The 14,308-nt window shown below is 43.9% G+C and overlaps 1 protein-coding gene across 1 annotated transcript in view; it reads left to right on the top strand.

Annotated features, from left to right (window-relative positions):
* Positions 1-14,308, top strand: part of si:ch211-246m6.5 (von Willebrand factor D and EGF domain-containing protein) — a 67,527-nt gene that overhangs the window by 37,682 nt on the left and 15,537 nt on the right. Inside the window, exon 22 of the mRNA XM_064970173.1 lies at positions 13,787-14,013. Within this exon, the coding sequence (XP_064826245.1) occupies positions 13,787-14,013 (227 nt within the window). The remainder of the gene's footprint in view (positions 1-13,786; positions 14,014-14,308) is intronic.

Here is a 14,308-nt window from a genome sequence, read left to right as displayed (position 1 = left end):
TCTATGTCTCTATACCTCTTGTTGTATTGGGCTTCCTTGTCTCTATGTCTCTATACCTCTTGTTGTATTGGGCTTCCTTGTCTCTATGTCTCTATACCTCTTGTTGTATTGGGCTTCCTTGTCTCTATGTCTCTATACCTATACCTCTTGTTGTATTGGGCTTCCTTGTCTCTATGTCTCTATACCTGGTTGTATTGGGCTTCCTTGTCTCTATGTCTCTATACCTCTTGTTGTATTGGGCTTCCTTGTCTCTATGTCTCTATACCTCTTGTTGTATTGGGCTTCCTTGTCTCTATGTCTCTATACCTCTTGTTGTATTGGGCTTCCTTGTCTCTATGTCTCTATACCTCTTGTTGTATTGGGCTTCCTTGTCTCTATGTCTCTATACCTCTTGTTGTATTGGGCTTCCTTGTCTCTATGTCTCTATACCTGTTGTTGTATGTCTCTATACCTCTTGTTGTATTGGGCTTCCTTGTCTCTATGTCTCTATACCTCTTGTTGTATTGGGCTTCCTTGTCTCTATGTCTCTATACCTCTTGTTGTATTGGGCTTCCTTGTCTCTATGTCTCTATACCTCTTGTTGTATTGGGCTTCCTTGTCTCTATGTCTCTATACCTCTTGTTGTATTGGGCTTCCTTGTCTTGTCTCTATACCTCTTGTTGTATTGGGCTTCCTTGTCTCTATGTCTCTATACCTCTTGTTGTATTGGGCTTCCTTGTCTCTATGTCTCTATACCTCTTGTTGTATTGGGCTTCCTTGTCTCTATGTCTCTATACCTCTTGTTGTATTGGGCTTCCTTGTCTCTATGTCTCTATACCTCTTGTTGTATTGGGCTTCCTTGTCTCTATGTCTCTATACCTGTTGTTGTATTGGGCTTCCTTGTCTCTATGTCTCTATACCTGTTGTTGTATTGGGCTTCCTTGTCTCTATGTCTCTATACCTCTTGTTGTATTGGGCTTCCTTGTCTCTATGTCTCTATACCTCTTGTTGTATTGGGCTTCCTTGTCTCTATGTCTCTATACCTGTTGTTGTATTGGGCTTCCTTGGCTCTCTATGTCTCTATACCTGTTGTTGTATTGGGCTTCCTTGTCTCTATGTCTCTATACCTGTTGTTGTATTGGGCTTCCTTGTCTCTATGTCTCTATACCTCTTGTTGTATTGGGCTTCCTTGTCTCTATGTCTCTATACCTTTGTTGTATCTTCCTTGTCTCTATGTCTCTATACCTCTTGTTGTATTGGGCTTCCTTGTCTCTATGTCTCTATACCTCTTGTTGTATTGGGCTTCCTTGTCTCTATGTCTCTATACCTCTTGTTGTATTGGGCTTCCTTGTCTCTATGTCTCTATACCTCTTGTTGTATTGGGCTTCCTTGTCTCTATGTCTCTATACCTCTTGTTGTATTGGGCTTCCTTGTCTCTATGTCTTCCTTGTCTCTATGTCTCTATACCTGTTGTATTGGGCTTCCTTGTCTCTATGTCTCTATACCTACTCTATACTGTTGTTGTATTGGGCTTCCTTGTACTCTCTATGTCTCTATACCTCTTGTTGTATTGGGCTCTCTATGTCTCTATACCTCTTGTTGTATTGGGCTTCCTTGTCTCTATGTCTCTATACCTCTTGTTGTATTGTTGTATTGGCTTCCTTGTCTCTATGTCTCTCTATGTCTCTATACCTCTTGTTGTATTGGGCTTCCTTGTCTCTATGTCTCTATACCTCTTGTTGTATTGGGCTTCCTTGTCTCTATGTCTCTATACCTCTTGTTGTATTGGGCTTCCTTGTCTCTATGTCTCTATACCTCTTGTTGTATTGGGCTTCCTTGTCTCTATGTCTCTATACCTGTTGTTGTATTGGGCTTCCTTGTCTCTATGTCTCTATACCTCTTGTTGTATTGGGCTTCCTTGTCTTGTCTCTATGTCTCTATACCTATACCTTTGTTGTATTGGGCTTACCTTTGTTGTATTGGGCTTCCTTGTCTCTATGTCTCTATACCTCTTGTTGTATTGGGCTTCCTTGTCTCATGTCTCTATACCTGTTGTTGTATTGGGCTTCCTTGTCTCTATGTCTCTATACCTCTTGTTGTATTGGGCTTCCTTGTCTCTATGTCTCTATACCTCTTGTTGTATTGGGCTTCCTTGTCTCTATGTCTCTATACCTCTTGTTGTATTGGGCTTCCTTGTCTCTATGTCTCTATACCTCTTGTTGTATTGGGCTTCCTTGTCTCTATGTTCTATACCTGTTGTTGTATTGGGCTTCCTTGTCTCTATGTCTCTATACCTCTTGTTGTATTGGGCTTCCTTGTCTCTATGTCTCTATACCTCTTGTTGTATTGGGCTTCCTTGTCTCTATGTCTCTATACCTCTTGTTGTATTGGGCTTCCTTGTCTCTATGTCTCTATGTCTCTATACCTGTTGTTGTATTGGGCTTCCTTGTCTCTATGTCTCTATACCTTGTTGTATTGTATTGGTTGCTTCCTTATGTCTCTATACCTCTTGTTGTATTGGGCTCTATGTCTCTATACCTCTTGTTGTATTGGGCTTCCTTGTCTCTATGTCTCTATACCTCTTGTTGTATTGGGCTTCCTTGGCTCTATGTCTCTATACCTCTTGTTGTATTGGGCTTCCTTGTCTCTATGTCTCTATACCTCTTGTTGTATTGGGCTTCCTTGTCTCTATGTCTCTATACCTCTTGTTGTATTGGGCTTCCTTGTCTCTATGTCTCTATACCTCTTGTTGTATTGGGCTTCCTTGTCTCTATGTCTCTATACCTCTTGTTGTATTGGGCTTCCTTGTCTCTATGTCTCTATACCTCTTGTTGTATTGGGCTTCCTTGTCTCTATGTCTCTATACCTCTTGTTGTATTGGGCTTCCTTGTCTCTATGTCTCTATACCTCTTGTTGTATTGGGCTTCCTTGTCTCTATTGTATTGGGCTTCCTTGTCTCTATGTCTCTATACCTCTTGTTGTATTGGGCTTCCTTGTCTCTATGTCTCTATACCTGTGTTGTATTGGGATTCCTTGTCTCTATGTCTCTATACCTGTTGTTGTATTGGGCTTCCTTGTCTCTATGTCTCTATACCTGTTGTTGTATTGGGCTTCCTTGTCTCTATGTCTCTATACCTGTTGTTGTATTGGGCTTCCTTGTCTCTATGTCTCTATACCTCTTGTTGTATTGGGCTTCCTTGTCTCTATGTCTCTATACCTGTTGTTGTATTGGGCTTCCTTGTCTCTATGTCTCTATACCTCTTGTTGTATTGGGCTTCCTTGTCTCTATGTCTCTATACCTCTTGTTGTATTGGGCTTCCTTGTCTCTATGTCTCTATACCTCTTGTTGTATTGGGCTTCCTTGTCTCTATGTCTCTATACCTCTTGTTGTATTGGGCTTCCTTGTCTCTATGTCTCTATACCTCTTGTTGTATTGGGCTTCCTTGTCTCTATGTCTCTATACCTCTTGTTGTATTGGGCTTCCTTGTCTCTATGTCTCTATACCTCTTGTTGTATTGGGCTTCCTTGTCTCTATGTCTCTATACCTCTTGTTGTATTGGGCTTCCTTGTCTCTATGTCTCTATACCTCTTGTTGTATTGGGCTTCCTTGTCTCTATGTCTCTATACCTCTTGTTGTATTGGGCTTCCTTGGCTTGTCTCTATGTCTCTATACCTCTTGTTGTATTGGGCTTCCTTGTCTCTATGTCTCTATACCTCTTGTTGTATTGGGCTTCCTTGTCTCTATGTCTCTATACCTCTTGTTGTATTGGGCTTCCTTGTCTCTATGTCTCTATACCTCTTGTTGTATTGGGCTTCCTTGTCTCTATGTCTCTATACCTCTTGTTGTATTGGGTCTCTATACCTTTGTATTGGGCCTTGTCTCTATGTCTCTATACCTGTTGTTGTATTGGGCTTCCTTGTCTCTATGTCTCTATACCTCTTGTTGTATTGGGCTTCCTTGTCTCTATGTCTCTATACCTCTTGTTGTATTGGGCTTCCTTGTCTCTATGTCTCTATACCTCTTGTTGTATTGGGCTTCCTTGTCTCTATGTCTCTATACCTCTTGTTGTTTGTATTGTCTCTATGTCTTATACCTCTTGTTGTATTGGGCTTCCTTGTCTCTATGTCTTGTCTCTATGTCTCTATACCTCTTGTTGTATTGGGCTTCCTTGTCTCTATGTCTCTATACCTGTTGTTGTATTGGGCTTCCTTGGCTCTATGTCTCTATACCTCTTGTTGTATTGGGCTTCCTTGTCTCTATGTCTCTATACCTCTTGTTGTATTGGGCTTCCTTGTCTCTATGTCTCTATACCTCTTGTTGTATTGGGCTTCCTTGTCTCTATGTCTCTATACCTCTTGTTGTATTGGGCTTCCTTGTCTCTATGTCTCTATACCTCTTGTTGTATTGGGCTTCCTTGTCTCTATGTCTCTATACCTCTTGTTGTATTGGGCTTCCTTGTCTCTATGTCTCTATACCTCTTGTTGTATTGGGCTTCCTTGTCTCTATACCTGTTGTTGTATTGGGCTTCTCTATACCTGTTGTTGTATTGGGCTTCCTTGTCTCTATGTCTCTATACCTCTTGTTGTATTGGGCTTCCTTGTCTCTATGTCTCTATACCTGTTGTTGTATTGGGCTTCCTTGTCTCTATGTCTCTATACCTCTTGTTGTATTGGGCTTCCTTGTCTCTATGTCTCTATACCTGTTGTTGTATTGGGCTTCCTTGTCTCTATGTCTCTATACCTCTTGTTGTATTGGGCTTCCTTGTCTCTATGTCTCTATACCTGTTGTTGTATTGGGCTTCCTTGTCTCTATGTCTCTATACCTCTTGTTGTATTGGGCTTCCTTGTCTCTATGTCTCTATACCTCTTGTTGTATTGGGCTTCCTTGTCTCTATGTCTCTATACCTCTTGTTGTATTGGGCTTCCTTGGCTCTATGTCTCTATACCTCTTGTTGTATTGGGCTTCCTTGTCTCTATGTCTCTATACCTCTTGTTGTATTGGGCTTCCTTGTCTCTATGTCTCTATACCTGTTGTTGTATTGGGCTTCCTTGTCTCTATGTCTCTATACCTCTTGTTGTATTGGGCTTCCTTGTCTCTATGTCTCTATACCTCTTGTTGTATTGGGCTTCCTTGTCTCTATGTCTCTATACCTGTTGTTGTATTGGGCTTCCTTGTCTCTATGTCTCTATACCTCTTGTTGTATTGGGCTTCCTTGTCTCTATGTCTCTATACCTGTTGTTGTATTGGGCTTCCTTGTCTCTATGTCTCTATACCTCTTGTTGTATTGGGCTTCCTTGTCTCTATGTCTCTATACCTCTTGTTGTATTGGGCTTCCTTGTCTCTATGTCTCTATACCTCTTGTTGTATTGGGCTTCCTTGGCTCTATGTCTCTATACCTCTTGTTGTATTGGGCTTCCTTGTCTCTATGTCTCTATACCTCTTGTTGTATTGGGCTTCCTTGTCTCTATGTCTCTATACCTCTTGTTGTATTGGGCTTCCTTGTCTCTATGTCTCTATACCTCTTGTTGTATTGGGCTTCCTTGTATACCTCTTGTTGTATTGGGCTTCTTGTCTCTATGTCTCTATACCTCTTGTTGTATTGGGCTTCCTTGTCTCTATGTCTCTATACCTCTTGTTGTATTGGGCTTCCTTGTTGTATTGGGCTCTATGTCTCTATACTCTCTTGTTGTATTGGGCTTCCTTGTCTCTATGTCTCTATACCTCTTGTTGTATTGGGCTTCCTTGTCTCTATGTCTCTATACCTCTTGTTGTATTGGGCTTCCTTGTCTCTATGTCTCTATACCTCTTGTTGTATTGGGCTTCCTTGTCTCTATGTCTCTATACCTCTTGTTGTATTGGGCTTCCTTGTCTTATGTCTCTATACCTTTGTCTCTATGTCTCTATACCTCTTGTTGTATTGGGCTTCCTTGTCTCTATGTCTCTATACCTCTTGTTGTATTGGGCTTCCTTGTCTCTATGTCTCTATACCTCTTGTTGTATTGGGCTTCCTTGTCTCTATGTCTCTATACCTCTTGTTGTATTGGGCTTCCTTGTCTCTATGTCTCTATACCTCTTGTTGTATTGGGCTTCCTTGTCTCTATGTCTCTATACCTCTTGTTGTATTGGGCTTCCTTGTCTCTATGTCTCTATACCTGTTGTTGTATTGGGCTTCCTTGGCTCTATGTCTCTATACCTCTTGTTGTATTGGGCTTCCTTGTCTCTATGTCTCTATACCTGTTGTTGTATTGGGCTTCCTTGTCTCTATGTCTCTATACCTCTTGTTGTATTGGGCTTCCTTGTCTCTATGTCTCTATACCTCTTGTTGTATTGGGCTTCCTTGTCTCTATGTCTCTATACCTCTTGTTGTATTGGGCTTCCTTGTCTCTATGTCTCTATACCTCTTGTTGTATTGGGCTTCCTTGTCTCTATGTCTCTATACCTCTTGTTGTATTGGGCTTCCTTGTCTCTATGTCTCTATACCTCTTGTTGTATTGGGCTTCCTTGTCTCTATGTCTCTATACCTCTTGTTGTATTGGGCTTCCTTGTCTCTATGTCTCTATACCTCTTGTTGTATTGGGCTTCCTTGTCTCTATGTCTCTATACCTCTTGTTGTATTGGGCTTCCTTGTCTCTATGTCTCTATACCTCTTGTTGTATTGGGCTTCCTTGTCTCTATGTCTCTATACCTCTTGTTGTATTGGGCTTCCTTGTCTCTATGTCTCTATACCTCTTGTTGTATTGGGCTTCCTTGTCTCTATGTCTCTATACCTCTTGTTGTATTGGGCTTCCTTGTCTCTATGTCTCTATACCTCTTGTTGTATTGGGCTTCCTTGTCTCTATGTCTCTATACCTCTTTGTTGTATTGGGCTTCCTTGTCTCTATGTCTCTATACCTCTTGTTGTATTGGGCTTCCTTGTCTCTATGTCTCTATACCTCTTGTTGTATTGGGCTTCCTTGTCTCTATGTCTCTATACCTCTTGTTGTATTGGGCTTCCTTGTCTCTATGTCTCTATACCTGTTGTTGTATTGGGCTTCCTTGTCTCTATGTCTCTATACCTCTTGTTGTATTGGGCTTCCTTGTCTCTATGTCTCTATACCTGTTGTTGTATTGGGCTTCCTTGTCTCTATGTCTCTATACCTCTTGTTGTATTGGGCTTCCTTGTCTCTATGTCTCTATACCTCTTGTTGTATTGGGCTTCCTTGTCTCTATGTCTCTATACCTCTTGTTGTATTGGGCTTCCTTGTCTCTATGTCTCTATACCTCTTGTTGTATTGGGCTTCCTTGTCTCTATGTCTCTATACCTGTTGTTGTATTGGGCTTCCTTGTCTCTATGTCTCTATACCTCTTGTTGTATTGGGCTTCCTTGTCTCTATGTCTCTATACCTGTTGTTGTATTGGGCTTCCTTGTCTCTATGTCTCTATACCTCTTGTTGTATTGGGCTTCCTTGTCTCTATGTCTCTATACCTCTTGTTGTATTGGGCTTCCTTGTCTCTATGTCTCTATACCTCTTGTTGTATTGGGCTTCCTTGTCTCTATGTCTCTATACCTCTTGTTGTATTGGGCTTCCTTGTCTCTATGTCTCTATACCTCTTGTTGTATTGGGCTTCCTTGTCTCTATGTCTCTATACCTCTTGTTGTATTGGGCTTCCTTGTCTCTATGTCTCTATACCTGTTGTTGTATTGGGCTTCCTTGTCTCTATGTCTCTATACTATACCTGTTGTTGTATTGGGCTTCCTTGTCTCTATGTCTCTATACCTCTTGTTGTATTGGGCTTCCTTGTCTCTATGTCTCTATACCTCTTGTTGTATTGGGCTTCCTTGTCTCTATGTCTCTATACCTGTTGTTGTATTGGGCTTCCTTGTCTCTATGTCTCTATACCTGTTGTTGTATTGGGCTTCCTTGGCTCTATGTCTCTATACCTGTTGTTGTATTGGGCTTCCTTGTCTCTATGTCTCTATACCTGTTGTTGTATTGGGCTTCCTTGTCTCTATGTCTCTATACCTCTTGTTGTATTGGGCTTCCTTGTCTCTATGTCTCTATACCTCTTTGTATTGGGCTTCCTTGTCTCTATGTCTCTATACCTGTTTGTTGTTGTATTGTTGTATTGGCTTCCTTGTCTCTATGTCTCTATACCTCTTGTTGTATTGGGCTTCCTTGTCTCTATGTCTCTATACCTCTTGTTGTATTGGGCTTCCTTGTCTCTATGTCTCTATACCTCTTGTTGTATTGGGCTTCCTTGGCTCTATGTCTCTATACCTCTATACTCTTGTTGTATTGGGCTTCCTTGGCTCTATGTCTCTATACCTCTTGTTGTATTGGGCTTCCTTGTCTCTATGTCTCTATACCTGTTGTTGTATTGGGCTTCCTTGTCTCTATGTCTCTATACCTGTTGTTGTATTGGGCTTCCTTGTCTCTATGTCTCTATACCTGTTGTTGTATTGGGCTTCCTTGTCTCTATGTCTCTATACCTCTTGTTGTATTGGGCTTCCTTGGCTCTATGTCTCTATACCTCTTGTTGTATTGGGCTTCCTTTTCTCTATGTCTCTATACCTGTTGTTGTATTGGGCTTCCTTGTCTCTATGTGTCTATACCTGTTGTTGTATTGGGCTTCCTTGTATTGGGCTTCCTTGTCTCTATGTCTCTATACCTGTTGTATGTATGTCTCTATACCTGTTGTTGCTTCCTTGTCTCTATGTCTCTATACCTCTTGTTGTATTGGGCTTCCTTGTCTCTATGTCTCTATACCTCTTGTTGTATTGGGCTTCCTTGTCTCTATGTCTCTATACCTCTTGTGTATTGGGCTTCCTTGTCTCTATGTCTCTATACCTCTTGTTGTATTGGGCTTCCTTGTCTCTTTGTCTCTATACCTCTTGTTGTATTGGGCTTCCTTGGCTCTATGTCTCTATACCTCTTGTTGTATTGGGCTTCCTTGTCTCTATGTCTCTATACTCTTGTTGTATTGGGCTTCCTTGTCTCTATGTCTCTATACCTGTTGTTGTATTGGGCTTCCTTGTCTCTATGTCTCTATACCTCTTGTTGTATTGGGCTTCCTTGTCTCTATGTCTCTATACCTATTGGGCTTCCTTGTCTTATGTTCTATACCTGTATTGGGCTTCCTTGTCTCTATGTCTCTATACCTCTTGTTGTATTGGGCTTCCTTGTCTCTATGTCTCTATACCTCTTGTTGTATTGGGCTTCCTTGTCTCTATGTCTCTATACCTCTTGTTGTATTGGGCTTCCTTGTCTCTATGTCTCTATACCTCTTGTTGTATTGGGCTTCCTTGTCTCTATGTCTCTATACCTCTTGTTGTATTGGGCTTCCTTTTTCTCTATGTCTCTATACCTGTTGTTGTATTGGGCTTCCTTGGCTCTATGTCTCTATACCTCTTGTTGTATTGGGCTTCCTTGTCTCTATGTCTCTATACCTCTTGTTGTATTGGGCTTCCTTGTTGTATTGGGCTCTATGTCTCTATACCTGTTGTTGTATTGGGCTTCCTTGTCTCTATGTCTCTATACCTCTTGTTGTATTGGGCTTCCTTGGCTCTATGTCTCTATACCTGTTGTTGTATTGGGCTTCCTTGTCTCTATGTCTCTATACCTGTTGTTGTATTGGGCTTCCTTGGCTCTATGTCTCTATACCTGTTGTTGTATTGGGCTTCCTTGGCTCTATGTCTCTATACCTCTTGTTGTATTGGGCTTCCTTGTCTCTATGTCTCTATACCTGTTGTTGTATTGGGCTTCCTTGGCTCTATGTCTCTATACCTCTTGTTGTATTGGGCTTCCTTGTCTCTATGTCTCTATACCTCTTGTTGTATTGGGCTTCCTTGTCTCTATGTCTCTATACCTCTTGTTGTATTGGGCTTCCTTGTCTCTATGTCTCTATACCTGTTGTTGTATTGGGCTTCCTTGGCTCTATGTCTCTATACCTCTTGTTGTATGGGCTTCCTTGTCTCTATATACCTGTTGTTGTATTGGGCTTCCTTGTCTCTATGTCTCTATACCTGTTGTTGTATTGGGCTTCCTTGTCTCTATGTCTCTATACCTGTTGTTGTATTGGGCTTCCTTGTCTCTATGTCTCTATACCTGTTGTTGTATTGGGCTTCCTCTATACCTCTTGTTGTATTGGGCTTCCTTGTCTCTATGTCTCTATACCTGTTGTTGTATTGGGCTTCCTTGTCTCTATGTCTCTATACCTGTTGTTGTATTGGGCTTCCTTGTCTCTATGTCTCTATACCTGTTGTTGTATTGGGCTTCCTTGTCTCTATGTCTCTATACCTGTTGTTGTATTGGGCTTCCTTGTCTCTATGTCTCTATACCTCTTGTTGTATTGGGCTTCCTTGTCTCTATGTCTCTATACCTGTTGTTGTATTGGGCTTCCTTGGCTCTATGTCTCTATACCTCTTGTTGTATTGGGCTTCCTTGTCTCTATGTCTCTATACCTCTTGTTGTATTGGGCTTCCTTGTCTCTTCCTGTCTATGTCTATACCTCTTGTTGTATTGGGCTTCCTTGTCTCTATGTCTCTATACCTCTTGTTGTATTGGGCTTCCTTGTCTCTATGTCTCTATACCTCTTGTTGTATTGGGCTTCCTTGTCTCTATGTCTCTATACCTCTTGTTGTATTGGTCTTCCTTGGCTCTATGTCTCTATACCTCTTGTTGTATTGGGCTTCCTTGTCTCTATGTCTCTATACCTGGACCACCTGCACAAGTAGGCATGGTCAATCAATCAAATGTATTTATCAACACTTTTTACATCAACAGGTAGGCATGGCCAATCAAATCACTAGTGCTACCACACTACTGTATCAGTTAGCTAATGCACTCCCTTAGAAACAGACTGTGGGCCTTGTTTGTCAATGTGGAAAAGGGATTGATTTGATATGAATATAAGACATGTTACAAAGACGTTCCAGAGGTACTTGCAACCTTCTCCCACCTGTAATATGGAAGTGGATGGAAACGTAAAGCTGCATGCACCTCTAACTGTGGGAAGACCAGGCCGTCACTGTTATCTTTGACAAGACAAACGGAAACAATACGACATTCCAGCTCAGCATTCCACAATTCCCATATCTGGATACCATTACTCACACAAATTTAATGGGAATAATAATTGCCACTGCACTTTGAACCGCTCACATGATAACCAACAGGGATGCATGTCCAATGGAAACCAGAGGGCAGGTGATGAACCGCTCACATGATAACCAACAGGGATGCATGTCCAATGGAAACCAGAGGGCAGGTGATGAACCGCTCACATGATAACCAACAGGGATGCATGTCCAATGGAAACCAGAGGGCAGGTGATGAACCGCTCACATGATAACCAACAGGGATGCATGTCCAATGGAAACCAGAGGGCAGGTGATGAACCGCTCACATGACAACCAACAGGGATGCATGTCCAATGGAAACCAGAGGGCAGGTGATGAACCGCTCACATGATAACCAACAGGGATGCATGTCCAATGGAAACCAGAGGGCAGGTGATGAACCGCTCACATGATAACCAACAGGGATGCATGTCCAATGGAAACCAGAGGGCAGGTGATGAACCGCTCACATGACAACCAACAGGGATGCATGTCCAATGGAAACCAGAGGGCAGGTGATGAACCGCTCACATGACAACCAACAGGGATGCATGTCCAATGGAAACCAGAGGGCAGGTGATGAACCGCTCACATGATAACCAACAGGGATGCATGTCCAATGGAAACCAGAGGGCAGGTGATGAACCGCTCACATGACAACCAACAGGGATGCATGTCCAATGGAAACCAGAACCCCACCCCCCCATAAATAATTTTTGGGTGTTTAGCTGAGTTAATTGGTGAAGCACTTCTTCCCTGAGGGAGAGCAGAGCAGAGTGTATCCTGACACCTGGCCCCAGGCTTAGAGTGCTGCCGCAGCACCTCAGGTGTGACAGCTAACTGACAAAGGCCATTAGAGGTGAAGTGTGGGAACCTGGAAGGGTACAGAGGAGGGAGCAGAGAGTAGGGCTGGGAGGAAGGAGCATGGCAGAAGGCAGTGATGAGGTAAGGGGCCTGGCTAGCAGCATGGAGATGGAAGAGGAGCATGACCTGGTGGAATGGAGAGTGATCTACCGCCTGGGCCACAGAGCTTATAGACGAGGCAAGGTAATGTAAGGTGAGGTGAGGTGTGGGGCCTGGTTGAATACAGAGTGATCAACAGTACTGCGTGAGCCTAAAGCCTAAAGAGGAGAAGTGAGGTGCGGTGAGGGGGGAGAGCATGGAAGGAGCATGGAGAGTGATCTACCGCCTGGCCACAGAGCTGAGACGAGGCAAGGTAATGTAAGGTGAGGTGAGGTGTGGGGCCTGGGTGAGCAGGGAGCACAGAGCTGAGGCGAGGCAAGGTAATGTAAGGTGAGGTGAGGTGTGGGGCCTGGTTGAATACAGAGTGATCTACCGCGTGGCCGCAGGGCGAGGGTAACAGGGCGAGGGGAACAGGGCGAGGGGAACAGGGCTAGGGGAACAGGGCTAGGTGCGGTGAGGGGGAGAGCATGGAAGGAGCATGGAGAGTGATCTACCGCCTGGCCACAGAGCTGAGACGAGGCAAGGTAATGTAAGGTGAGATGAGGTGTGGGGCCTGGTTGAATACAGAGTGATCAACAGTACTGCCTGAGCCTAAAGCCTAAAGAGGAGAAGTGAGGTGCGGTGAGGAGGGAGAGCATGGAAGGAGCATGGCCTAGTTGAATACAGAGTGATCTACCGCCTGGCCGCAGGGCTAGGGGAACAGGGCTAGGGGAACAGGGCTAGGGGAACAGGACTAAGGGGAGCAGGGGCGAGGGGCGAGGGGAACAGGGCTAAGGGGAGCAGGGGCGAGGGGAGCAGGGCTAAGGGGAGCAGGGCTAAGGGGAACAGGGCGAGGGGAACAGGGCTAAGGGGAACAGGGCGAGGGGTCTCTGGGCTAAGGGGAGCAGGGGCGAGGGGAACAGGGCTAGGGGGAGCAGGGGCGGAGCTGGGGAACCATCCATAAGACACACATACGCATCTAGAGGGAAATCCAATTTTCATTCAGCAGACGTTTGTTTCTGTAGTCCAGGGTAAACCACTTGAATTCTGCAGGAGTGCACACACACACACACACACACACACACACACACACACACACACACACACACACACACACACACACACACACACACACACACACACACACACATACACATACACTTTGTTACCATTTTGCTACCGAAAAGCCATGCCATGTTTCCACCAACATCCCTCTTTTATTTCCCAAGCATCTTAGTCTTTCTCTCTCCTTGATCTTTTTCTCCCTCTGAGCGATGAGTTTCGACTGAGTGGTCCTCTGCTTTGTTTATTACCGTGCCATGCTGCCTCGACAGGAGTTCCACTGCCAGGTTTATTTCACTTGCCATCGCTCCACTCTGCCATCATCAATCACACAGTCTCTCTCTCTCCTCCTGCTCTGCTTCTCTTTCTTTTTTAAAAACAGTTTTTTTTTACACAAATCTGCTGCTCGCAGATCTATTGTGGAGCTGTGATTTCTAGCGGTGTAGGTGTGAGATGAAAAGTGTTGTAAAAAAAAAAGAGCTGATAAACTGTGGACCAACATTCTTGAATAGAGTGTGAGAAGTTTCTATGAAATGTTTTTAATAAAAACAGTATTGGTTGTGTGACAGCATAAGACAAACATTTGGCTCTGAACCTGAAGTGTCCTCTATCTATCTCTCTCCCAGCATCATAAAAGCGCTGAGGTGTTACGAAGTCCGCCTCTTACTCTCTCCATGTGTCCACATCTGTCTCTAACACAACAGCAGCTGTACGGTCAATCCCCATTGTCCCCAGTACTGGACCCACCACTGTCCCTACCACCACCACCACCACCTCTAAGTCCTCACCCAACAACAGACCAGACCAACACAATCCACCAAGGATGGACACTGGCCGACCTGGAATCGTACCAACCAATCAGCCTGGACTCCCACAACCCAACATGCCTGGAGTTCCAGAGGCCAACAGGGCACCTGTCAAGGCCCCAGCTGTACATACACCGTCGAAGAATGGACATAAAACTGGCAAGTACCCCGAGTACACCAAACATTAGGAACACCTTCCTAATATTGAGTTGCACCCCCCCCCCTCCCCTTTTGCCCACAGAACAGTCTCAATTCATCGGGAGATGGACTCTACAAGGTGCCGGAAGCGTTCCACAGGGATGCTGGCCAATGTCGACTCCAATTCTTCTGACATTTGTCAAGTTGTCTGGACTTTTTTTTGGGGGGGGTGGTGGACCATTCTTGACACGCACGGGAAACTGTTGAGCGTGAACAATCCAG

This window comes from Oncorhynchus masou, chromosome 7 (assembly GCF_036934945.1).
Source record: "Oncorhynchus masou masou isolate Uvic2021 chromosome 7, UVic_Omas_1.1, whole genome shotgun sequence".
Classification (NCBI taxonomy): Eukaryota; Metazoa; Chordata; class Actinopteri; order Salmoniformes; family Salmonidae; genus Oncorhynchus; species Oncorhynchus masou.
The sequence above is the reverse complement of the archived record's forward strand: the minus strand, read 5'-3'. Positions and strand labels throughout refer to the sequence as shown.